A 27,362-nucleotide genomic window follows, 5' to 3' on the forward strand; every position below is an offset into this window, starting at 1 on the left:
TGCAGGATTTCCAATCACACACAAAATGACCTAATAGTGTGCCACTGGACACTACCAGCTGTTGTGCCCGAGCAGCCTGTCCCTAAAAGAGGATTATTGTTTTTGTCATACTCTGTTACCACGGTGATGGGCAAATACAAGTGCAGCGGGTGGCTGCTGGACGTTCAGTAGGCCAGAGTGGTCAGTATCGAATAGGATTATGATCAATGTGGATGTAAGAAGAGTGTAAATATAGAAAATAACAAGAGTGCCATAGATGCTTGACACTGAGAGATTGGCGTAAGAGACACAAATAGGTGAGAGGCAGCTGGTGTGTGTGTGTGTGTGCGCGTTATGACTTTCTGGGAACTTGAATCTGGTAGCACCCGTCAAGTGGATAATCTCAGTCCAAGTGTCTGTTGTGCGTGTGTGTGTTGGTTTTTGGAGGGGAATTCGAGTTTTTGTATATAGGATGTCCATGTTTTGTTTTGGCTGGCACGGTTAGAGCGTCTGCCTCACAGTTCTGAGGACCGGGAATCGCCGGTAAGCGGTAAAGTAAATGGATGCATGGATGTTTTGTTTTGTTTTTCAATTCAAGCTATCCTTGTGCATTTTGTCTCCTTCATAATACATCTTCTGTGCCCTGTAGACATTTTAATCCTGATCTTTCACTGGATAGGTCATTGGGCATAAATCACGACGCCCACTGTGTGTGTATGGTGCATTGATGTGCGTGAGTGCACGTGCAGGACTAAGTCCTTGCACAGGGTAGCCATGCTTTACCATGTGTGTGTGTGTGTGTGTGTGTGTGGCCTGTGCCATGAACAGGGCGGGAAGGGAAAAGGAATTCTATGTGGCGAGTGCTGCTGCCGCTGTGGACGATTCTGCATGTGTGTGTTGTCATATGAGACAGAGAGAGAGAGAGAGTGAGCAATGACTTTATGTGTGTGACAGAGAGAGCGAGAGAGGAGGGAGGGAGGCTGTGTATGCCAGTGTAGAGACTGGACTGCTCAGAGAGGGAGGCTAAGACTGAAGCTGCTTGTTGAGGTAAAAAAAAAAAAAACACACACTGCACTAGTTATCGTTCACGTCGCTTAGCTTATATCTTCTATTATGTAATCATGTGATTATTTTGTTACATTAAATCTACTGTGTTTGTCTCGAGTGGCGAACTTTAAAGCCTCTTCCCAGTGCGTGCTCTGTTAATGCAGCATGTAATTCCATGATTGCATAGTACTCCAACAATAGCTAAAGTGCTTTTTCTTTGCTCCAAAAGAGGATTTCTTTTTCTGCAAATATATTTAAAAAATAGATGAGTGCTGTGACCTACAAAAAAAACTACGCATGTTTGAATTTTTAATATTGGAGGATGTGATTTTTATGATGGTATAGCAGCTCACTCATGTGGGTTCCATTCCCACTCAGCGCCAGTGTGAAGGTGAGTGGGATGGTTGTTTTAACTATACATGTCCTGCGATTGACTGGCTACCAGTCCAAGATGTAGTTTGTCTTGTGCCCGAAGTCAACGAGGACAGGATCCAGCTCACCGTGACACTGAATAGGATAAGTGGAAAAGCAGCTGTATATGGATAGATGGATAGGAATTAAATTATTGCATCCATTGGAGAGTAAAACCATGCATTTGAATGTTACCTATTTGCATGCATCATATCTGGATGTCTACAAGAGACAAAACTCCGCCCCTCTGCCATTATTCAGCTGTTCAAACAAAAACAATGGGATGGATGCTAATGTTGCATAGTGACGTACAGATGGTTACAATATCTGCTCCTCGACAGCAGCTGTTCTACTAATGAACATATTTGTACATATGTACTTGACATAGTGGTGACGGTGACATAAGGATGTCCAAATGTTGTAAAGAAAGGTGCTGTATTATTGTCTTTATAATTGTATGAAATTGTTTGGACACGTGTATTGCTTTTATAGTTTAATTGCCCTTAGTATCCCTCAACAGGTGACAAGCAGATCCTAGGTCAGCAATGGATTTTGCTGATGAACATCTGTTACCAGATGAACATGTTGCCATATCACCTCCCACAGCTACTATTTATAGTTGGGACCGGCAAACTACTATAATACTTAGTTTAATTTAACACGTTTCGTTCACCTTATCTAAAGTGAAACAGGACACACACATGGCTGCATGCACCCTCTGTTTGCATCTGGTTAATTTCCTCATATCAATCACGAAGCAATAACCGTGCTGTTTGGTTTGTTTAATATTGAAGTCGCATAATCATTCTGGCAGGATTAATAATTCAAGATGGACTTCACAGTTTGCCATGCTTTTTATGGGTGTATACAGTACCGACAACCACAACTCACACAATATAATGATATATTGAGCTGCATCAAATTAACTGTCTTACAAAGATATTAATGGTCAGTTTTGATCGACACTGTCAGACAGGTATTAATTTAACAATGTGTTTATTATTGTGGCTGTACTTTGCAATGTTGTATTATTCTCTCTATTATTGAGATGGCACCATATTTTGCTCAAAAACATGTACAGTATGTACCTTTCAGCATTAATGGTGCCTTCACAGATGTGTAAGTTACCCATGCCATGGGCACTAACACAGCCCCATACCATCACAGATGCTGGCTTTCAAACTTTGTGCTGCTAACAATCTGGATGGTCCTTTTCCTCTTTGGCCTGAAGGACATGATGCTCATTATTTCCAAAAACAATTGGAAATGTGGACTCGTCACCCACAGCACACTTTTCCACTTTGCGTCACTCCATCTCAGATGAGCTTAGGCTGAGAGAAAATAGCTGCATTTCTGGGTGTTGTTGATACGGTTAGTTAGTTTTAACTTTCATACGTAGATCTAGCGACGAGCCTTCTTCACTGACAATGACTCTCTGACGTGTTCCCGAGCCCATGTGGCAATATCCTTTACACAATTATGCCTGTTTTTAATGCAGTGCTTCCTCAGGGATCGAATGTCATTCATTCAATGTTGGTTTTCAGCCTTGCTGCTTACGTGCAAAGATTTCTCCGGTCTCTCTGACTCTTTTGACGATATTATGGACTGTAGATGATGACATCCCTAAATTCCTTGATATTGTATATTGAGAAACATTGTTCTTCAACTGTTGGACTATTTGCTCACGCAGTTGTTTACAAAGTGGTGAACCCATCCTTGTGAACAACTGAGCCTTTCGGGGTCACTCCTTTTATATCCAATCATGACACTGTTTCCAATTAACCTGTTCACCTGTGGAATGTTCCAAACAGTTTAGTTATTTATTTTTAAAGCATTCCTCTACTTTCCCAGTCTTGTTGCCCCTGTCCAAGCTTGTTTGGAAAATGTTGCAGGCCTCAAATCCAAAATGAGAGAATATTTGCAAAAAACATTCTTTGTAGTCTTATCTTTGTAGTGTCTTCAGTTGAATATAGGTTAAAAACAATTTGCAAATCATTGTATTCTGTTTTTATTTACTTTTTACACAATGTCCTAACTTAATTGGAATTGGGGTTTGTAAATGAGGTAACAAAAATATTTGACAGAAAAAAATAACACGTGTAAATAGCAAATAACTGCATGAAGTTGAGTTGATTAAATATATTAGCCATTTTCGCATTTTTTTTTTTTTTTTTTTACATTTTGAAAATTATTTCCATTAGGGATGCCATGATCGAATCTTTTTATAATGGATTATCCTGTAGATATTTCGTCGAGTAATCACCAGTACGAGTTTAAATGTTTTTTTCCCCCACAGCCCTAATTTACATTTTTGACAAGCTTGAGAAAATTGAAAATTTTGCACCGTTCGTAAGAATACTGACTTCTAATCTTATCTGAAGTATTCTAATGATCCATTCGTCCATCCATTTTCAGAGCCGCTTCTCCTCACGAGGGTCGCGCTCGTGCTGGAGCCTATCCCAGCTATCATCGGGCAGGAGGCGGGGTACACCCTGAACTGGTTGCCAGCCAATCGCAGGGCACATACAAACAAACAACCATTTTCACTCACAGTCACACCTACGGGAAATTTAGAGTCTCCAATTAATGCATGTTTTTGGGATGTGGGAGGAAACCGGAGTGAACTGTGAGTCAGAACTGTGAGGCAGACGCTCTAACCAGTTGGTCACCGTGCCGCCTCCATTGAGATCTCTTCCAGCTAAAATGTTTTCGCCACTTCCTGCCCAAAAAAAACCTGAAAAAGAAAATGTACTCTGTATGTGTCATACTTAAGGGAGCAGTGTCGTGGTTCATGTTACTTTTGTGCAGCTGTGGGGTCAATTCCAAATCATGCGCACTTCAGATTCACCCTGCCATTGACTTGCAATCAGATGATGTTGTAGCCCTCCTTTCGGAGTCGACTGGACTAGACTAAATACAAAGACCTGAAATGTAATAATTATTAAAAATGGATGAATGTGATACTTACTGTGATATTGTCGTCACTGCAGGGTAGGCACGGTGAGCGACTGGATAGAGCGTTTGCCTCACAGTTCTGAGGATCGGGGTTGAATCCCCGGGCCCGCCTGTGTGGAGTTTGCATGTCCTGCGTGGGCTTTCTGCGGGTACTCCGGTTTCCTCCCACATCCCAAACACATGCATGGTAGGTTGATTGAAGACTCTAAATTGCCCGTAGGTGTGAATGTGAGTGCGAATGGTTTGTTTGTTTGTATGTGCCCTGCGATTGGCTGGCAACCAGTTCAGGGTGTACCCAGCCTCCTGCCCGATGATAGCTGGGATAGGCTCCAGCACGTCCGCGACCCTAGTGAGGAGAAGCGGCTCAAAAAAATGGATGGATGAATGGATATCTGAAATGAACCTATGTGTTCCAGAGGGACTTGTGGTCTATATTAAGGAGCCTGATCAAAATAGCTGTGTGACATCTTTGCGCTCTGGTCAGAAGGCATTTTCAGCTGTTGACATGTCTATCCCAACTACATCACTCACTCACTGTCTGCCTGCCTCTCTCTTTGCCTAATGTCTCCCCAATGTCTTTTTTCCCTTGCATTGTTCGTGTTTTGTACAAGCTGGTCACAGTGTGGACTGGCTTCTGCTCCATGTGATGCTCTATATGGGGGCCTCTGTTGTCTCATGGTGTTTATTAAGCAAAAGCCCAGATGATTGTGGTGATCCTGTCCTGAGGCGAGGTACAGTATAGAGTAAGATACTGAGGAAAGGAGTGACTATGTGGTGCAAAGGCAGCGTTTAAAAAAAAAAAGAATTGGACATGTACGAAACTTTCAACCTCTCCTAAATGCCCTCAATGATGAGAGTGCCTTTCTTATTGTTTACCTTTCGTGGACTTATTGAGAGATGGTGTACTATGGAATAAGCTCTGGTTATTTTTGCCACTCCACTTCCAACTGAGAAGGCTTAGTCACTTCTCCCTTTGTCTGATGTCAGCTTTCACCTGACCTGCATGGCAAGCCAATGCCTGTGTCTCAAACACACTTTGGTATCAGCAGCTCTCAGAGATATCTGTACTGGTTTCCCCTGGATTTACTGTGGTCATTCAAAGCTCGAGAATGTAAAGGTTTTAAATGAATTATTGTTTTGTTTTTGTTGTTGTTGTTGTTGTCGTCCCCCCATGGGATTGTTTGGTTTGATGGGTGACCTTACAATAAACTCTTATTACCCTAAGCCAGTTGTTGCCTTAAAGAAGTAGTTTATTTTTCAGCCCTTTTTATTTTGATGCATGTATGTATTTCATGATTTTGTCAAGCTCAATAAGATGTTCACCAGGTCTCGAGCCTTTGCCCCAAAGGGGTGCATGAACAAATGGACAAAAAGTAACCACTATCCATTTTCTGTAGCACTTGGGTCACAGGCGAACTGGACCCGCTGACTTTGGGTGAGAGGCGGGGTACACACTGGACTGGTCACCAGCTAATCGGAGGGCACATGTAGACAAACAACCCTTTACACTCACATTGACACCAATGGACAATGGTCTTCATGTAACCTAACATGCATGTTTTTGGAATGTGGGAAGAGGTTGGAGTACCCGAAGTGTAGAAGTAGTAAGTGAAGAGTCACCCATGCAAGCATGTAACATGCAAACTCCACATAGGAAGGCCAGAGCCAAAATTCCAACCATCCATCCACTTTCTGCGCCGCTTCTCCTCACTAGGGTCGCGGGCGTGCTGGAGCCTATCACAGCTATCATCGGGCAGGAGGTGGGGTACACCCTGAACTGGTTGCCAACAAATCGCAGGAGCAAAATTCAAACCTTAAACCTTAACCCCAGAACTGTGAGGCAAACATGCTAACCGCTATTCCTCTGCGCTGCCAAAAATATAATCCTTTTCATACATGTTCAGTTAAAAATGGTGTTTGTGTAAACAGCCTTGAATGAACCTCAACATGAAAAGAGAACAATAAAAAGCACCCAAAGAACTCCCACAAATTTAGAAGCACGTAACTATCAAAAACATCTTGAAATTTGAGGTAAAATGAGATGGAGCTGTTATCGACCCCCTCTGTTCTAAGAGTTGTCTTTCTACTTTTGTACACATAGTGTATAAAATGTAGGCATGTATCCCATGAGAAACAAATGTTTGCACGTTGATGAATGAAGCAAACAGACGCACAGTTAGCCGGTGGGCACCCAGTCAATCCCTGAGGCTGTGATGGTGCGCAGTCATCGGCGCCGCCGTAAAGCACACTGATGAATAAGACAAGCCGAACCAGATGGCTCAGCGCCCCGGTGGCTCCTGCACACTCCACACGCGTTCACGAAGAGCCTGCAGCTGGCAGCTCTACCAAAAACACATGCATGTGCATAGCTCATCCACTGTTGACCAGCACTGACATCCTGTTACAAATTGTTTCCTGTTGACACTTCTGTCTCTCTCTGTTGCCTTAATACTCCATGTCAAGACCCTCTGTGTGTCTGTGCATGTGTTTTTGATGGATGGTCATACACGTGAATGTTGTGTCAATCTCCTACTGTTCCTTCCTGAAGCCAAGCACCCTTTATCCTTTCAATGATAGTTATTAAACCTATTAAAGAGAGGAGTTCAGGCCCAAAGGCAAGATTTTCCCACTCAGCGTCATTACTTACCAAACTCAAAATTTACATCCGGTTTTCGCAGGTTTAAGGAAGCCAAAGCTGTGATCTTTTTAAGGCCATGGCAACTGATGAAAAAATATTGCAAGAAAATAGAGTATAGCAATATTGTTGTTTGTGGCATTTTAAGTCCTTTGAGTCATTTTTAGAGAGAAATAAGGCCTTCATTTTGGAAAATCTAATTTGACAGCAACTGGCCCGACTTGTTCCTCCGCCCCTATACAAGGGTGCCTTGACATACGAGTGTCCCAACTAATGAATCTTTCAAGATACGAGCTGTCGTTCAGACGGGTTTTTTTTTTTGCGTGGCACTAGTGAGCATAAAATACAAGTGCTGTATGGTGGCAATGACCTCAACTCGACTCACTACACAGCAAACAGCAGTTTGGCAGAGGGAATCTTCAAAAAATGAGGCTTCAAGCTGTTTAAGGCCACTCCCAGATCAAGTTTACTCTCCAACTCAATACAAAACAAAGGCAATTAACCGTGTATTTAAGATAACCACATAACTGCCTTATGTCTGCCAGTTCAATGCTAACACATCATTGGAAACGCCAAAAACCAGCAAACGAATAGCACCTACAGTATGTGGTGGTGTGTGTGTGTGTGTGTGTGTGTGTGTGTGTATATATATATATATATATATATATATATATGTATATATATATATATATATATATATATATATATGTATATATATATATATATATATATATGAACACAAATGGTGCAGCAACATATGTAGACAGACAATATAACAACACACAAAAGCACAGATTCGATCTTCTGTGAAAAAACACTAATATTACTGCAGATTATTGTGTCACTTACTGTAGTTGAGTGAAACTTTTGAAACATTTGTCTGCATGACTGTATTATACTGCAGCCCGGTGGCCAAGTCATGCACACCAGAAGATGCTGCAATGAAGTAATCATGATGCACAAACTGTTATTAGTATAAATTTTTACACTGTACAATATGACGGGGTGATATTTCCCATAGTATAATCCAGATTACAAAATGTTTTATGTTTTTTTTTTTTTTTTTTTTTTTAATACGCATGAATGAATGGCACTTCCATTCATTTCAGTGGGGAATGAAGATTTGATTTTCAAATTTATTTGAGCTATGGGGCGCGATCATGCAACAAATTAAAATTCGTATCTCAAGGCACCACTGTATTAGAATACATTCAGGAAACAAAAACAGAACAAAATTATGTATTTGTTCTTGACCTTTCCTTATATACTTTACTAAATATCATGCAGTTAACTGTATCTCGAGAACCATTCCTAAAACTGTCAAAAACAAAAACAAAAGGAAAGTTAAGTAATGTCAAAATTGTAAGTCTGTTTCCTATTTTAATTTTGTAATATTTTCAAAAGTGAGTGATGGCCCAAGACTTTTGCACACTACTGTAGTGTAGACCAGAACAGATGCTAACAATATCCTTTGTTGGACAAAAACTTGCATTTTTACCTGTGTAGAGGGAGCTTGCATTTGTATAGGCATGCGACTTGTTAACTTGTTGTTTGACACCTGTCATCAACTGGCTGGCCATAAGTCTGAGATGCCAATCACTGCGTTTCAAGGGTTCAAAGGTGAAAAGTTGACAAGGTGTTGCCTGTCAAGCTTTACAGTGGAATTGAATAACCTGAATGTTTTTTTTTTTGTTTTGTTTTTTTTTAGCCTGTGGCTCATTGCTGGAGCTGCTGGGCAGCGTGGTTTATGTTTCCTGGTTGAGATGATGTGTTTTCCATTTTTGAAAATTATTTTTGTCCAATGAGAAAATTTTCAAAAACACATCTTGTCCAGAGTTTCAGAGTAGGATAGAGTCACAGCAATTTATGCGACGGGCCTTATGGTGCATATTAGTGCTCAGACTCGCCCTCTAAATCCCCATTCACTATTAATTTTAACAGTTACGGATGACGAACGAATCAGACTCAAATCGTTACACCTTGTACTATTCCGAAATAATAGTCCAACAAATGTAAAATCCAGTTTCATTATTTGCAAACTATCTTTTGAACCGGTAAGCGAGTGCATGATGGCTTGTTTTGGCTGATTCGTTTTAGCTGCTGGGTCTCCCTCCAGAAAGGTTTAACTTTTTAGTTTAATATGGCTTACTTTAACCAGATCCCTTGCCGTACCTTTGCCAAAACTAGAAGCCTGCGTCTTCTGCGTTGCGCCTCTTGGTTTCATAAGTCCTCGCTGCCTTTGACCTTGCTCTGCAGGCCTAGCCGCTGTCGCCATCTTTCAAGCTGTGTTGGATAAACTTTCTCTCTCTTTCATTCTGCAACCGGGTCGTCCCCCTCCAGCGATGTCTCCTTTCCGGCTTCTGTTGTGGCGCTTCCATGTTATCCGTGCAACTCCTCGGGGCAAAGCTAATGGTAGCCTCCTTCAGTGAAGAGGTCCTTTTTATTTTTTGAAACAAACTTTATGCAGGGATCTAAAACAGCGTACATGTGCAGAAAGTATGTGCAGTAAGTCAAAATGGCATTGGGCGTACACAAAGGCTAAACATTGAAATATTCTGTATTTTTTAAGTAAATGCGGTGTAGCAGCCTTGCAGATCTTGTCAGAATAAAGTAATTAGTATGTTATTCTTTGATTCGTTGTGATGTGAATCAGAAAATTCCGATTCTGCGTTTGTTCCCCCCCACCCCGGCAGACTTAAATGCGCCACCAATTCACCACCCATCCATTCGTAGCCCTTGTGGTTATGGTTACTTTTCAATCATGTGATCATTATTTGTTTGTCCGCCATGCTGGCTTTTGAGATCGAGAGGATTCTCTATCTATTCAAACACTCATTAGGCCAGTGAACAAAACAATGTGTCAACCGTGGTGGTGCTTGACGTTATGTGAAAACCTATCCATACAGGGCAAAGATGAGTATACCTGTACACTTTTCTGTCACTATCTATCTATTTTCTATCACTACTCTTAAATTATTTGTATGAATTTAACCAGTACAACATTTTGGGACTTTACAGTAATCTTGTTTGAATCTGTTTCTGTTCATCACAGCATGTATATCAAAATATTCAAACCCATGGCATGGATTCTAAATCATGTAATGTGACAAGACTCAAGCCAATCAAACTGTCCACTCTACAGCAAGGGTATGTGTGTTAGTGTCGAAGGAAGCAAGGTCCATGTAAACAGATAATTCAGGGCTTAAATACAAGAATACAGCAAAGAGAAAAGGGGATAAAGTTATTTCTTGTGATTGTTTATGATCTGCATTATATTTGGAAATATTTTTCAAGAAAAAAAATGTAGCAACCAAAACTGCTCACACCTGAACCATTTTCTTTTTTTTCTCTTTATATTTACTTTATTTTCCATTTTTCTGGCTCTTTGGATGCCTTTTTCTAAACAGCTAATAAAATTAAATTGATAGAATTAAAATAATTTAATTGATTAATTTAAAAACTTTCAAGTCATATTATTCCTTCTAAATCACAGAGAACTGCAAGAATAATTAAAATACCAACACTAAGAATTTATTTCATCTAACAGTCAGTTCGGAATGATAACATATCTTGATCAGTTAATTAAGGGATCATGATTTGGGCAAGACCGGGGGTCCTCTATTAAAAATTAAATGTCCATTTAAGGGAAAAATGCTTCAGCCTGAGGCCGAGAGCATAATGTACAGCATGCATTACAATTTAATCCCAAATATGTCTCTCCTTCTTTTTTTCTTAAAATAATGTTTTGGAGAGACCTGGATCAGCATATGTGTCTGATGTGAGGCCCCTCTTGGGCAGGAAACAATCTAAGCAGGCCTGGGCATATCACTCTGGAGCTGGATGCAAATGTCTGAACTTGGAAAAAGAACCAGCATTTGGAAGGGCCTTCAGAAAGACCTGCATCCATACCCAAATATGTACACTGCTGTTTATTTGCAATAGAGGTGCTTGTCATAGCATTTATGTCTTTGTATATAGTGTACATGTATTGTATTATTGTGCATGTGTGTATTTGTCTCGAGTGTGATGAGGAACATCCCAATGTGTGCTGACAGTCTCTTGTTCAAAGCATCTGCTGAACGCATGACAGGAGAATTAGGATGAAACTTTCTGTCCACTCTCGTCCCCTCATCTGTCCATCTGACCCGTCCCCTTATCTGTGCCACACGATCCAGGATCATATCATGCAACTCACGACTTGGCATGTGTTCCTTCATTACCTCAAACATGAAATTGGTGCTGTGTGGGCAATGTGTTGCAAAGTGTTTTTATTTGCAACATGTTAATGTATTTACACCATTGGTAACCTTGTGCTTATTCTTCCAGGTGTCTACCACCTGTGCCTCAACACCAGACCAGGTATGTTTGGACACGCATGTGCATTTAGCTGTTGCATTGCATTCACCAAGTCCCGTATCGGTATGGTTTCCAGCACAATTCAATTAAATCTGCTTCACTGAAGAAAAGAGGCTCCATGCCGAGGTACCGTACACCTGAACGATACACGGAAAGCATTTTTATTTAATTTGTTTTCAGCATTTCAATTTTAAATTATTTCAATATCTAGAAGTGAGGAGCAAGTAATGGAGCAGGTGATGGAGCACCACTTTGACATTGACCTCACCTATATCACGGAGAGGATCATCTCAGTCTTCTTCATGCCAGAGCTTGAGGAACAGCGATACCACAGGGAGTTACAAGAAATGGCAACCATGCTTAAATCCAAGCACCAAGACAAATTCCTGGTTGGTCACAAAAAACAACAACAACAACAAAAAACACACAGTTAACTGATGCATTTACCAAACTCATGGACAGAACTCACACTCCTGGTAACTCATAGGCCGCCTGCATAATAAAATATGAGTACTATGCAAAACCATTGACAAAGAACATTGTGCAGTTCTGATCAAAACACACAGAACATTGTTAAACAGAATAATGTAAAGGGTGTTCCATAACATTTGACATTGTTTGAAATATGACTATCTGAGTAACTACTGTACATGTTCAACCTAGGCAAATGAAGTTAAACAGGCTTCATGTTGAAAAATAAAATCATTCCACTACATAGTCAAAACAAAACAGTGAAGTACAGTATATTTTAGCCAGTATAAGTGCAACAATTACGATTGCAGCACCGTTTATCTCCTTATTTAACTGTGTAATTACAGTATATACTTTGCTGCTGTGTGTGGATAGCTTTGATTAGATTAGTGATTTTCTCTTGTTTTGTTTTTTTTCCCCTAGCTTTTAAATTTATCAGAGAAGAGACATGACATCACAAGACTCATCCCAAAGGTACTATTTGAAAGTCAACATTGGAAAAAGCAGCGTACTACTTAATGCCTAGCTCCTCTTGTGCTGCAGGTGCAGGACTTCGGCTGGCCTGATCTCCACGCTCCACCTTTGGACAGGATCTGTACTGTATGTAAGGCCATGGAGATGTGGCTGAGTGCTGATCCTAATAATGTAGCAGTTCTCCACTGTAAGGTCAGTGCAACCTGAACACTGCACACAGTGAATTACATAAGACAATCTCATAGTCATATTTTCATTTGCTTTGACAGGGAAACAAAGGGAAGACGGGGGTCATTGTGGCAGCCTACATGCACTACAGCAAGATATCAGCAGGGTAATTCATTTGGTTTATTATTACTTAACTGAATGCTTTCCCCAAGTAAATGACTCACAATTATGGTTATATTGTTACAGACAACAGAAATACTTTTTAAAGGTGACATATTATGGACACTATATATTTGTATTGTTTGTATACAAACAGTTGGGTCTCCCGAGTGCCTGGCCACCCATCAAGTGCAAAGCACTGAATCAATCTTGTTATCTGAAAATGTGTCTGTGCCCGAGCCGTTCTGCACTGTTACAGTGACAGTGGGGATAATCTACCAAATAGGGTGGTAACCTTAGACAGTGGTGGCTCTGTGCAAGCATTCCTTTGCAATCTGGGCACAGAGGGTTGAATCACGATACAGCAAAGCCAAAAGGTAAGCCGAGCTGCATTGTGTTTTGTTGGATTCAAAGATTAGTGGTAGCTAACAGCATTCGCATTTGATAAGCGGCACTTACTTGAATGCCTGGTGTAGTTGGGGCTGGGGCATATTTGTCTTAGGTGTCTGTTGCCACATACACAGATCCACACTGTAATCAACTGTAATTTGACAGCTTTACGGGGAAAACAGAATCTGTAGTGTTTTTGTGGGGGGCTGTTTGCAATCGCGTGTTGACATTAAGTGCAGCCACCTCTAGCTCCGACCCTAGTTGTCATGTTAATGGGTTTGCCTTTGACGAAGCAGTCATGGGGGCGAGAAGAGGGCTGGCTCGGGTTGTCCTCTCAAGCAAGCTACTATACTACAATACTTGTTCCATTTGACAAATGCATGTTACAGACATCTTATTTAAATACCTAGGAACTATTTTAAATCGTGAAAAAAAATGCATAATGTGGCGACATTTGTTTTCAATTCATTATCCTTGACAGCCCTTTATAATTCAATATTTATGGAATTTCATCAGTATCTTTTTTGATAAACAAAATCACCATATAAAGAAACAACTATGTTGTTACTTTCACAACACTGCTTTCCACATTTATGAATTAATTTTGGTCCTGTGTCCACAGAGCGGACCAGGCACTCACCACACTGACCATGAGGAAGTTCTGTGAGGATAAGGTTTCTTCTTCCCTTCAGCCCTCTCAGAACAGGTCTCTCACACAAACGCGCGCGCTCACGCACGCACGCACGCACACACACACAGGCACACGGGCATGAGTGTGGTGTTCGATGATGATTTTGTTGGGGTTTGCACTCTCAAGCCACAACATTAGGTTCACTTGACAGACGACTCCAATGCAAGCTTTATCAAAAATCATGCCTTTACAAGGCCATCTACAAAATGGCCTTCTACGACCACGTGTCCCACTAGGTATCTCATTGATTTTCTCATGCACGTCAATTCACAAGAAATTAATGGAAGCACGATTAGAGTGCAGTTGCTCTACCTAGTAGGTGACTTCGTGAATTAGAGTTTCAAATAAGTCGTGCACATTAAAATCTCCTCAAGGCTCGTGTTGGATCAATTGTGCAGGTGAACCAGTCAGAAAATGAGCATACATACAGCTGCACTGAATATGTCTTTATTCTTCTTTTGATCTTCGCCTGCCCTTTTCAGGTACATCTACTACTTTGGCGGTTTGCTGTCCGGTGCCATTAAAATGAATAGCAGTCCTCTGTTCCTCCATCAAATACTTATTCCGTCACTGCCAAATTTTCAGACAGGAGGAGGTCGGTTTTATGTAAAGTTTTGGAAAGTTGTACAATAATAGCTAGTTGTTCAGCTTTGTGAATAGTTAACGCAAAAACAAAGCAAGTGTCTGTAAATGTTCTTCTTTGCAGGTTACTTTCCATTTCTGAAGATCTACCAATCACTAGAGCTGATCTACACCTCCTGTGTATTGTGAGTAGTCACTAATAAGTTGTTCCACTATGTTCTGCATTTACCGAAACCCCTCTTTAAGACAGAAGTTCCCTTTACTAGCCATTGTCTGTGTTTACAACACAGACATGGCAGCTCCCCCACTACTTATATTGAAGTTCACATTGTTTATCTTTGATTTATTCGACAGAGATGTGTTTTGACCGGTTTTATGTATGATTGCATTCAAGCTCTTATTGATGTTTGTGTGTGTTTCTAGCGACCCTCAGACCTCTAGGTCCAGGAAGCTGTGTGTGATGATGGAACCAGCGTTGTTGTTAAAGGGTGACATTATGGTGAGAAACTGCATGTCACAAGCACAATGTCACAGAATCAAATTGATTATGATGTAGATCCATGAATACTTTCTTTTCCAATTTTCATTTCATGTAGTAATGGTCAGGTGGTCCAGTACATTTGTCTATGTAGTAAAAATGGCTTTGAACAATTCCATGTATGAAAGTTTTCATGAGGTTCTTTCCTTCATCTCAGGTCAAGTGCTATCATCGACGGAGCCAGGCAGCAGAGAGAGAGGTGGTGTTCAGGATCCAATTCCACACGTGCACCATTCATGGTGCCCAGCTGTGGTTTGGCAAGAAGGACCTTGATGTAGCCTGCACAGGTAAGAGAATGGAAGCCCCATAGTGCAGTTCGCCACTGAGGCTAAATTGGATGAACGTCCACCATTTGGAAAAGGGAATAAAGAGTGAAAACTACTTCATATCATATGACCATGAGTCAGACTATCACTCCAGTGTGTTAAATATTTTATTCTTCATTTACTTTACTAAAATCTATTGCAAATGTAATGTAAATATAAAAGTCTTTGTACTTTTTGGAAATTGTCATAACTTAAGTCTTAATTTGCTCAGGCTTATGTTTTTAGTGAGCGGCCATCACGTTATATTAGGATGTGCTTTAAGTGGTACTGCGCGATGTCTGTTTACAACGTATAAATTATACAACTTTTCAATTAAAGTGAAACTATTAAGACATGAACAATACCTTTTGATGTTATGTTCTGTTTCCTCATGACAGTGGTTTATATTTATGACTGTGCTATTTATACCTCACATTTTATATAATTATGTGAGTGCTTTTATCATTTCTGTAGTCACAGTGATATTTTCGACACTGTGTTTACAAGCGTATCTTTTTATAGATGACAGGTTCCCTCATGATGCTGCAGTGGAGTTTATCTTGGCTAGCAGGCCAGAAAAAATAAATGGTGAATATATCAGTTTTCTGAAGTCTTGAGTATCTTTTATGCATTTTGTCTTTTACTTATTACAATTTCATATCTCCTTTCAAGAAAACCAAAAGACAGATGCCTCCATCAACGTGAACTACAACACCTCAGATCCAGTGGTCAGATGGGATTCTTATGAGAACCTGAACCTGCCCCATCAAGACAGCCCAGAAAGTAAGACAGTTGAATCCCACAGTGATTCATTTGCATCTCAGTGGGACACATTGGATTTATTGTTGTTCCACAGTATCACCAAGCTAACAGTTTGTAGGACCAGTACACTGTGGCGGCTGGTCAAAAGAGGACGCTAGGGCGCTGCCCCACCACGCACAGTAGTCATCACAATACTTTCCTTGAAGACTATATATGTGTGTGTGTGTGTGTGTGTGTGTGTGTGTGTGTATACATATATACACATGTATATACATACATACATATACATGTATATATATATATATATGTATCTGTACATCAAACGAGATATACGTTATACTGAATATATTTTATAATATATATGTGTATATATTAATAATATATCCAAAATAAGTGAGCTTCAGGTAGTAATCCATCCATCCATCCATTTTCTGAGCCGCTTCTCCTCACTAGCGTCGCGGGAGTGCTGGAGCCTATCCCAGTTGTCATCGGGCAGGAGGCGGGGTACACCCTGAACTGGTTGCCAGCCAATCGCAGGGCACATAGAAACAAACAACCATTCGCACTCACAGTCATGCCTACGGGCAATTTAGAGTCTCCAATTAATGCATGTTTTTGGGATGTGGGAGGAAACCAGAGTGCCCGGAGAAAACCCACGCAGGCACGGGGAGAACATGCAAACTCCACACAGGCGGGGACGGGGATTGAACCCCGCACCTCAGAACTGTGAGGCTGACGCTCTAACCAGTCGGCCACCGTGCCGCCAGGTAGTAATCCCTCTTCACAAAAAAAATTAGTCCTGCTCAGGCAGGTTGGGGAGCAACAAACAATAATATATACAATATATACAGTATACTGTATGAAGTGCATTGACCAAAACTGGTAAATAACATTGGTTGCTAGCTTACTCCAAAACTGCTTGACTGACTTGTCAGTTACTGTTGTGTGTAGAGCCATAAAGCCATATACAACTACCTACTATCTACATACCTACAGTATGGCTTTTACTGTTTCCTGTAGTTTGTTTACATGCTGCAATACGTTAGAATACATTAATTATATATTGCCCCCTGGCGAAAACTCGACTAGCCACCACTGCCAGTACATAACTGGTTTAAAACTGTAGTTCACTGACTTCCACACTAAAGTGATCCATCCACTTGTGGAATGCATGAGGAAGCCAAGTAGAAGCCTGTTAGGATATATTGTGGTCATCTTCCGCCATGCATTTCACGTTACTTGTGTAAAGTGTAGCCCAGTCTAAACCTTAATTCAGATGACTCATAAATCATAACTTCCTTTTCCCATTAGATATTTCTCATACAAGGGGCCCTCTTGATGGCAGTCTGTACGCGCAAGTGAGAAAACGACGAGGACCGGGCCCGGCTTCCTCGCCCAACGGAGTCCTCACCAGCAGCCCAACAGTGAAGACACAGATTGCCAACCAGTCGCAGACTCTCACCATCACTTCTAGCTGTGTCCTCTCTGATCACATAGAGCACCACTCACCCTTCACTAGTCATCCTGAAAGCGAGACGACTGAAAGTCTGATGGAAAGAAGAGGAAGTGAAACAAGAGCAAAAGTACGAGGGAAAGAAAGGGACAGAGAAACAGAGATTTTCGAAGATGCAAACCTGTCAAATCTGGGAGGATTAAGGCGAGAACACTCATGTTGTGGTCGAGCAGGTATAAAATGTGGAGCTGTGGAGCGGCAATGGGAGCAAGAGCCTTGCCTCTCTAATGGTCATTGTGCTGGATGCTGCAACAGCATTAAAAAACATCCCAAAAGTCAAACCCTGCCGGCCTTACCATCCAAATCTGTGTCCCCTCTACCACATTTAACTCATATGGAACTCTGCCATCGCCATAGTGTCCATCCTTTGCCAGAGTTAGCATGGGAACGGCAAGCCCCATCTGTCCCTTGTCTCCACAGACCATGCTTCCATTATTCCGGTCCTGAACATGCACATTCGCATGGTCACACCCTTCCAGCCTCGAACAGACACTACAATGATGAATGTCAAGTCTTCCATTATCCAGGCCAAGCCCCAACCTCTCATCTTTCCCACCAATCATTGCTTTCAAGCCCATACAGAGAGATGTTCTTTGGCCCGCCAAATCAGTCCCCCGGATGTCCCTGTCGAGAGTGCTCCAGCAGGCGAGAGCACCAGGCAGCCTCAGTCAGAGTGCACCATTCAATGCATCCAGATCAAGCAGTGGGATTACAACAAACTGGAGAGGCATTGTGGGAAAGTAAAAATCCATGGGAAGTACCAAGAGAGGCTGACTTCTGCCAGTGTAAATCAGCCGTTCCACCGTTTCACATCTGTCATTCTGCCGCTTTAAATCAGGGCACCCCGCAGCCGAGGTTTGTCCTCGGACCTCACCAGAGTTATCCCAGCACCCAACCTCTTATAAACATGAGGGATGGAGCCAGCAGTGGATACCACACGCCTCCGCCTCCACACCAGTCTTGTCCCTGCCCTCCTTATCAGTCATCTCCTGTTGAGAGCCATGGTAGTCGAGGTTATGCTTCTGGTTACCTCTCTGGGTCAGCCTCTCCTCTACCAGCAAATAGCCCATCTCCTGGGAGAGTAAGACTCCCAGACACCCCTCCAGGAGCCAAAGATCAGCAGCAGGAGCATCTCAAAGGTATAGGTGGGATAGGAATGGACTAACGAAGAATAAAATATTCTACATACTGCCTTCATCTGATTCTTTTTCTCTTACTTTTTGAAGTGGAAAAGGCCACACCAAGTCCAGAGGTTGACATATCCCAGGGTTCAGAGGGTAAACATGACCGTTCAAGCACCCAGACTCTGGACTCTGATCATGACTATACAGTCATTGGTGGCAGCAGCCTCCCACACACAGAAGACAGGTATGTACATCTTTGCGTAAATGGTGTGTTGAAATCAGAAATAGCACAGTGCATTTATAGTGATTAAAAACAACTGTAATTTGTTTGTGCAACAGCTCACAATTTTATTTTGAACGAATATCTGTTTCTGACTGTACTAGAGCTCTCCACATGGACCTTAAATATTGTCTCCTTAACATTTTTAGTCAGAGGGTTGAAGAAACTAATTCACCAGCTTTCACACTTGATGGAGCAGCTACACTAATTGCGCTTCGGGTTACGGTTGGGATCAGGGGCTCTATAAGGGGGAGAAAGGTGATTCTAAGGGTTTATGACTGACATTGGCCCAAGAAAATTTTATTTTTAGGTCCCCAAGGGCACCAATTCCCTGACAGAACCAGTGGTTGGGATACAACAGGCCCTGTCCAATCCAGTTTTAAGTGGTCACCACTGGTTAGAGTAAACAGCAGAGGGCAGCATGGCTCAGGTGGTTGAGTAGTCATCTCCCAACCTGAAGCTTGTGGGTTTGATCCTAAGCCCCTCTGATGTGTCCTTGAGCAAGATGCTGAAGACCCCAGTTGCTTATGATGCTACGTTATCCATAGGTGAATGAGGAGACAGTTTTAAAGTGCCAGAGGTGGGGGACTCAAGTCACATGACTTGACTCGGGTTGCCAATTTTAGGACTTGCAACTTTCTTGTCTTAAACTTGTGAAAGACTCGACCTGACTTTCACGAACTACATGACAATCCTGTTTACATTGTTTTTGTGTGCCTTTTATTTTTTTTTTTTTTTTTTTGTGTATGTCATGCACGCCGCAACTCTGGCAACCAGTGAAGCACAGTGTGGAGGCCACCTTATTAAGCAAGTAACACAAAGGTAGATCAAAAGATTATTACATTTGCATTCAAGGATTATGTTTTTGACGAAATTGTGAAAAAGACAATGGCAACATGCAAGGTTTGCAACTCAAAGATAAGAGAAACAAATGCTTGAAAATGTTTGAAAGTTTCACATTTTATCCAAACTTACCATGGCGGAATGCTTGGTCATGGTGACATTGTTGAAGTTCAGTATTTATTGTAGATGAGTCGCTTTCATGGGCTGCGAGGAATTAGTGTGCTTCCGAGTTCCAAATCCATTGCCAAAGGCGAACGGCTTGATTAAAAAAAAAAAAAAAAGCACAGTTACTGTAACTAAAATAGCATGTTCCAGACTCCAAAGACTTGTGCTTTTTATTCCTCTGAGTAAATGCCCCAGCCATGCCTTTCTCTTTCTCTCTGCCAGTGCTCTATGCACAACAGACAATAGACGTACAGTACCAATACAGTACCCATCATCACATGGCCGCCACGTACGCACCGGAGGCACGTCTTTTAGAATTGAATGTAGTCATGTTGTATATCTGTGACCTGGAAATATGTAAGTCACGTTCTCTGCCTCCATTGCACCACAACGCCAGTAAACAACAGCAACCAATTCTGGAACTAACAGACTTTGTTAACGGATTTTAAATGACAAATGGAAACTACTTTTGGACACATGGTTCAGTACCGATGGTCCATTTTATCTGATAGCCGTTATATCGGGATCCGTTTTATCGAGGTTCCACTGTATGCCAATGTGATGATTACATATGTTTACTCCCATACACTGTACTGTATGTTGCTCTTTATAATACAGGGTGGGCCAAATAAGGGCTTGGTAGTACCATTTTAGAATTAAAGTTTTGATAATTATCTAGACCTGCCAACAGCTGATCGTGGTTAGATTTTAAAAAATGAACACGCTTAACTCATTCACTGCCAACCATCCCAGTTACAATGCATATTTGGCATCCCGTGACCCTGAACAGGATAAGCGGTATTAAGAATGGATGGATGAATTTATTGCAACAATCATGACTAAAAAGATTATCGGTTTGTTGGATTAGGTTTATGCTTTTTTGGTATTTTGTCAGGTGGGATACATTATGGTCATTTAAGGTATTTACAATTTATACAGCAGTTGCACCTTTTTTCATGCTTGCAGTTCAAGTCAAGAAGCCTCAATTGCACCGGAATTCAACACAAATGGAAGCAAAACGCTCATAATAGCAGAGACGGAAGAAGAATCCCAAAGTTCCAACATAACACCATCAAGCGAACTTTCTCAGAGTCGTACATCTGATGGACAGCTTGAGGAAACAAAGGTCAAAGAAAATCATGAGGATGCTGATCAGACTCAAAGTACCACTATTATCATCACACCAGTGGAGGATCAACTCAGTGTCTCAAGTGTGACTGGTGATGGCCAGTTCAGCAGTAGCACAAGACAAGGTGCCAGGCCTTGCCCTTCTAACAACCCTTTCCAAAATTCTCCAATCGATTCCCCAAGTCATAGTTCCCCATCATCTACAGATCCACCAGGACATCGACTAACACCTGAGAGAGACAGCTCAACTGATACCAAACCACCATCACCTGTGCCTGATGGTTACCACACGCCAACTTTCCCCTTAGCGCCCTATTATTACTCTTTGCTAAGTGTTCCCCATGTCCCTTACACTGGCTACACTGCAATTACAATCCCAGCCATTCAGCCACCACTTCCAGAGAAGAAACGACTTTCTTCAACGCCGGGATCCCTTAACGGACACCCTTCTCATCAACGATGCTCTCCAGTGTCTTCACCGACACATAATGTAACTTTGCCCCCAACTATGGCAGAGCAGAGACTGGGGTCTGCCCAGTTCAGCAGCAGCAGGGAAGACGTCAAGGTCAATGCTAAGTTTGTTCAAGATAGTTCCAAGTACTGGTACAAACCAGGCATCTCCAGAGACCAAGGTTAGTTCATATCTAATTACTGTATGTGGTGTATCTTTCAGTTTATACCTCATACCTATGTGTATTCTCCTCCACAGCCATAGCGGTGTTGAAGGACAAGGAACCAGGAACGTTCCTCATCAGAGACAGTAATTCGTTCCAAGGTGCCTACGGCCTGGCCCTGAAGGTGGCCACGCCTCCTCCTAACGCCAACATCACGGGTGGCAAAGGTATAATCACAGGTTTTAAATATTTTCTGTCTGCAGTCTATGATTTAAAAAAAAAAAAAAAAAAAAAAAGAGTTTTATCCTCACCCCTATTTCACACAATTTATCATCACACAGCAGATGTTCTGGAACAGCTAGTGAGACATTTCCTCATTGAGACAGGGCCACGGGGAGTCAAAATCAAGGGCTGTCAGAATGAGTCGTATTTTGGTAAGTTAAGTTTCTCAATTGTGTGTGGCATTCTGTATGTACTGTCATGTTTTTCATCTGTAAACATTTTCTTCATTTTTGACTTATTCTTGCTTTAGGTAGTTTATCTGCCCTGGTGTACCAACATTCAATCACACCCATCTCTTTGCCATGTGCCCTTCGCATCCCAGAACAAGGTAATATACTGTACATACTTGTATATAGTTATAAGTCATATTCAGTGGAACCTTAAAGCTGAAGACAGTTTGCTCTACTGGTTGACTATCAAGTTATTCTCATTTAGATTTATTATTCCCATGGGAAATATTCATTCATTCATTCATCTTCCGTACCGCTTCTCCTCACTAGGGTCGCGGGCGTGCTGGAGCCTATCCCAGCTGTCATCGGGCAGGAGGCGGGGTACACCCTGAACTGGTTGCCAGCCAATCGCAGGGCACGTAGAAACAAACAACCATTCGCACTCACAGTCATGCCTACGGGCAATTTAGAGTCTCCAATTAATGCATGTTTTTGGGATGTGGGAGGAAACCGGAGTGCCCGGAGAAAACCCACGCAGGCACGGGGAGAACATGCAAACTCCACACAGGCGGGGCCGGGGATTGAACCCGGGTCCTCAGAACTGTGAGGCTGACGCTCTAACCAGTCGGCCACCGTGCCGCCCGATGGGAAATATTGTTAAGTGAATTAATTTATACAAACCTTCGCCATCAAGCATTTTATCAAACATACAGGTCATGTTTAAGTAACAATTTAAGATTCATAACTCATACAAGTACAAGGACAAATAAAATAAAGTAAAACTATTCATTTTGAGATGAATAGACAGCACTTTGAAAATGTGTTTGTTGGCAAGCTTCTGCAGTCTTCATGAGCCATTATGGTCTACGTGCTATTAACATGCTTGGTACATTTAATATGTGTAAGTATTTGATATATTGCATTGCTTTATTGTATTGAGCCTCTGTTGAAAAAGAGATATGTTCTGTGGTTATCATGACATTTTCCCTCTTTGCTATCTATCACTGGTGGAGGTATGAACTCCGAGCTTCATTTCAATTCTGAGGCATATTTTCTGTAAAAGTTTTGGTTGCACTCCAAATTGTACCAGTTTTGGTTTGGACTTTCAAGGTTCCACTGTGCACTATTTTGCTGTGAAAAAGCAATGCATTTATGAGGTGATGATATGTAACACGAGTATGCAATGTTTTAGATCTGGTCGGAGATCTTCAGGAGATACGGACTGTAACGAATACAAGCACAGCGGCTGACCTCCTTAAACAGGGAGCAGGTAACATTTGTATTGAAGTACTGTACTCCCAGTGCTGACCTATGATCGAAGGCTATGTTTCCATCAAAGTGAACAGTTCATTCTGCTATAAATATGTCAAAGAACAGTAAAAATTTTGAAAATAAAAATTCTCGCTTGTGTTTTTCTGTGAGGTGTTCAGTGTGTCTACCTCCAACCTCTAAACAGAGCTACAACGCAAGGGTGAAAAAAGTGTTATGATAGAGATTAAGGTACCTTTGACAATGAAAATGCAAATAATAGTAAACAGTAAAAACATTCATTACGTGAAAATAAATTCTACTTCTTCATGGAGGGAACCTTGTGGTTAGCACATTTTCCTTACAGTTTTGTGGTTCGATGCTTAAATCTCAAATCCAGTCTTCCTGTGTGGCGTTTGTATTTGCGCGGGTTTTCGACTGAAGACTCCAAATTGTGCACATACCGTAGGTGTTAATGTGAGTGTGAACGCTTGTTTGTCGATACGTGTCCTGCGATCTGGCACACAGTCAGCTGCGATAGGCTCCAGCTCACCCACTACCATAATGAGGACAAGCACTACAGAAAACAGATTGATGCTAAATTGTGGAGCAGGATTTTTGCAGTTCTGACTTTTGACCAACAGAGGCCAATAAAGCCTCACGATGCTGCACACCATGTTAACACACGATTGTAATTTCTCTTAAGCTTGCAACGTTCTCTACCTGACCTCTGTGGAAACTGAATCATTAACGGGACCGGAAGCAGTTTCCAAAGCAACCAAATGTACACTGGCTCTTAGTCCACGTCCTGCTGCAACCATGGTTCATTTCAAAGTTTCCTCTCAGGGTATCACTCTAACTGACAGCAAAAGAAGGTACATCTTAGTGAGATCATTAAATATACAATATCCTGTATGTTGATGATAACCCACTTCAAACTAAACCATGCGAAAGATAGTTTATCGATAAACTTTCTGATGCCGGTTTTGTTTGCACAGGTTATTTTTCCGGAGGCACTACCCCATCAGCAGTGTGACCTTCAGCAGTCTTGACCCCCAAGACCAGAGGTGAGACCTAAGAGACACAATTCAAAGAAAAAAAGTAGTGTTCATATGCTTACAATCTTCTAGGTAGTTGTCACTAATAAAGGCAGAAACATCACTGCTTGCCCTTTTGTTTTGTTTTTTGTTTTTTGGCAAAGCAATTATTTGCAATTTTCTATTTTGTCTTGTTCATCAGTTTGAGCTTCTATTTATTGTATTCCTGCAATTGTCTTCTGTCTGTATTTGGTTGCCATGCTTCAGATGGACTAACTGTGATAGCACGTCCAGCAAGTAAGTGCTTGAGTTCCTGTTTTTGCAAGTCATACTACCAACTTTGCACGGCAATTAACACATATACCACATAGTGTATGGTGCTCAGACTGTACATTTTAAGATTTAAAAAAAAATGGCTCCTCTTGTGAGTTCTAAAGTTTCTTTGATTTTCTGTCCCAGGATGTTTGGTTTTGTGGCCAGGCGGACGGGCAGCGCCACAGAGAATGTGTGTCACCTCTTCGCAGAGATGGATCCAGATCAACCTGCTGTGGCAATTGTCAACTTTATTAATAAGGTTATGCTAGGGCCGCAGCTACGCAGATGCAACATCTAAAAACACTCTGAGGACAAGAGGATGGTTTACATGCATTTCTGACATACAGTACATTTACTGTAGTACAGTGCAAAAGACTTATACCACCACTAACTTTGTTGTTTTAATGACCTTTTTCTCAGCAGTCTTTATGACATTGTAAGTAAGTAGTAGTACCAGAGGATCTGTAATTCTTCTGATTGCGTGGAACTGACTGTTGATTTATTGTGGATTTTATGTTCCACTATGTGTGAATTAGTTTGCTGTCTTGAGAAGGTTTATATTTTGTTGTTACAAATAATTTCATGAGCAGGATTACGCACAAAAAAATAAAACAATTCACGATTTCCATGAAAGGTCCATTTTAAACATTTGATGGAACAGTCCACTGCACAGAATCTACTGGCACTGCTCGTATTTTCACTATCCACCATGAACCAGGAAGTAGCCTCACAAAAGGAAGGACAAACAACAAACACTTTTGGAACAGTTTGGTCTTAGTACAGATTTGTCCTCCATTGAGATACATTCGAGTGTTATAGTTAATAGAGCACTGTTTAAACAACAGTTCTAATGGTGGTAGAAGGCTTATGCACAGCGCTATACATTGAATGAAGTGTTTGTTGCTAAGTGAGTTTGCATTTATGCAGGTGTGCTCAGCTGTGATGGTTTTCTTTTCAATTCAGTTGCCCGCTGTCCTCTATTTAACATACTTTTAATAACCTCACACACCCAAGCGTGCAATGTGTTAAACCCTAACCCTTTTTTTTATATTTCATCTTAAAAAGCAAACAATTACAGAGGAATACTATTTATATTATTGTTTATTGATGTCCAATGATTTTGAGACAGCGGACATTTCGGAGCATATTCCAAACAATACAACTGATATATTAAAAACACTTGAATATTTTGCTAAAAGAAATTCTAATTTAATTACATGTCTGTTTTTAATATCGACTACATCACTAGTCAGTGTTACACTCAGAATTCTAAGTGGGTAATGTGGACTGTATGAGTATAAATGATTTTTAAGATTAATAGAGGTATTGTTGGAAAATCAGACCGAATGTGGGGTGGGGGTGGGGGTGTGTGTGTGTTGTGGGGTGGGTAATGATTTGATGAGGACAATTTATTTAACCCAGCAGTTAAATACATAGTACTTGTGACAGATAGTATTTTCTCCTATATTACAAAAACAAAAAATGCCTATACCTGTATCTAATTGTATTTAAGTTGAAAGGATACAGAATGCACTGAGCCAACACACAAAAAGACAAAGTGAGTCACACAGCCATAAACAAAGTAACAAATTAAAAGACAGAATATCAATGGTAACCTCTTTGTGACTGGAAATAACAAAATCATGCCTTAAAGCTGGAATGTTTCACAATCGGGGGAAAATGTCACACTGGTAAGGTCATTTTAAACAGAGACGTTACCTCACTTTCTCCATGCCTCAGAATGACCGCACATTTGGTCTTGACCTGTTGGATTTGTTTTTATTCTCACACAGCAACCAAGATCCTTGGTAACACACAAAAACTCACCCAAACCAAAGACAGTGTAAAAATAAATGTCAAGTTTTTTATTCTTTTTCTCACTTTTTGTGTTTTTTACAAACAGTATAACTTCAGCACACATGCAATTTTCATAATGTTTGTCTGTAAAAGAAGTAATATATTTTATGCCTCTGAAGATTTGTGTGAAATAAAGTGCTGCAAAAAACACTGTGTATGCCTGGTTATGACATGAAAATGATTAAATATGGTATTTGACACCTGTGAATGAGTGTACCCCACCTCTCGCCAGCTGGGACAGGTGCCAGCTCTTCAAGCATAGAAAATTGATGTACAAATGGTTACACGCAAAAGGTAATTTGTGCAGGCGGCACGGTGTTTGCCTGGTTAGCACATCCGCCTCACAGTTCTGAGGACCTGGGTACAAATATGGCCTTGCCGGTGTGGAGTTTGTATGTTTTCCCTGTGCCTGGGTGGGTTTTCTCCGTGCACTCCGGTTTCCTCCCACAACCCAAAAACAATGCGTGGTAGGTTGATTGAAGACTAAATTGCCCATAGGTATGAATGCGAGTGCAAATGGTTGTTTGCTTATATGTGTCCTGCGATTGGCTGGCGACCAGTTCAGGGTGTACCCCGCCGCCTGCCCCCAGTTAGCTGGAATAGGCTCCAGCACACCCCCGTGACCATAGTGAGGATAAGTGGTGAAGAAAATGGATGGCTAATTAGTGCAATCTTCATTTTTTGCAGGGGTTTTAAATTGGAAAACTATTTGTAAAGTGTGTGTAGGTTATTGTTTATCCATTCATTTTCTTCAGCGTAATCTTCATTAGAGCCATGGATGAGCTGAAGCCTATCCCATCTTATTTTGGCCGAGAGGTGGGGTACACCCTGGACTGGTGGCCAGCCAATTGCAGGGCATAAAC

At 41.3% G+C, this 27,362-nt stretch overlaps 1 protein-coding gene across 7 annotated transcripts; it reads left to right on the forward strand.

The window, feature by feature from the left end:
- Positions 1-955: 955 nt before the first annotated feature.
- On the forward strand, positions 956-26,617 carry LOC133408926 (tensin-2-like). 7 transcript variants are annotated; one of them, XM_061688319.1, is made up of 26 exons: positions 956-1,026; positions 11,354-11,386; positions 11,460-11,509; positions 11,595-11,772; positions 12,278-12,328; positions 12,398-12,520; positions 12,598-12,662; positions 13,668-13,751; positions 14,219-14,331; positions 14,443-14,503; positions 14,742-14,817; positions 15,014-15,143; positions 15,684-15,749; positions 15,834-15,944; positions 17,235-18,575; positions 18,663-18,804; positions 19,618-19,662; positions 20,815-21,608; positions 21,686-21,817; positions 21,932-22,024; positions 22,123-22,200; positions 23,235-23,312; positions 23,997-24,165; positions 24,289-24,357; positions 24,595-24,624; positions 24,787-26,617. In XM_061688319.1, the coding sequence occupies exons 3-26, from the start codon at positions 11,502-11,504 to the stop codon at positions 24,938-24,940; spliced, it is 4,191 nt and encodes a 1,396-aa protein (XP_061544303.1). In that variant the 5' UTR covers positions 956-1,026; positions 11,354-11,386; positions 11,460-11,501; the 3' UTR covers positions 24,941-26,617. The 7 variants fall into 7 exon arrangements, with proteins under 7 accessions (XP_061544303.1, XP_061544304.1, XP_061544298.1 ...); XM_061688314.1 differs by having other exon boundaries at positions 1,009-1,026; positions 11,490-11,509; XM_061688320.1 differs by lacking the exon at positions 19,618-19,662 and having other exon boundaries at positions 958-1,026.
- The last annotated feature ends 745 nt before the right edge of the window (positions 26,618-27,362 follow it).

This window comes from Phycodurus eques, chromosome 10, assembly GCF_024500275.1.
Source record: "Phycodurus eques isolate BA_2022a chromosome 10, UOR_Pequ_1.1, whole genome shotgun sequence".
NCBI classification, from domain to species: domain Eukaryota; kingdom Metazoa; phylum Chordata; class Actinopteri; order Syngnathiformes; family Syngnathidae; genus Phycodurus; species Phycodurus eques.

Bases quoted from the DNA above. Each gene is read 5' to 3' on its own strand.
- LOC133408926 (XM_061688319.1), top strand. The intron at 12,329-12,397 runs GTACTATTTGAA...CTTGTGCTGCAG, and splicing joins TCACAAGACTCATCCCAAAG to GTGCAGGACTTCGGCTGGCC. The intron at 15,750-15,833 runs GTGAATATATCA...TCTCCTTTCAAG, and splicing joins CAGGCCAGAAAAAATAAATG to AAAACCAAAAGACAGATGCC.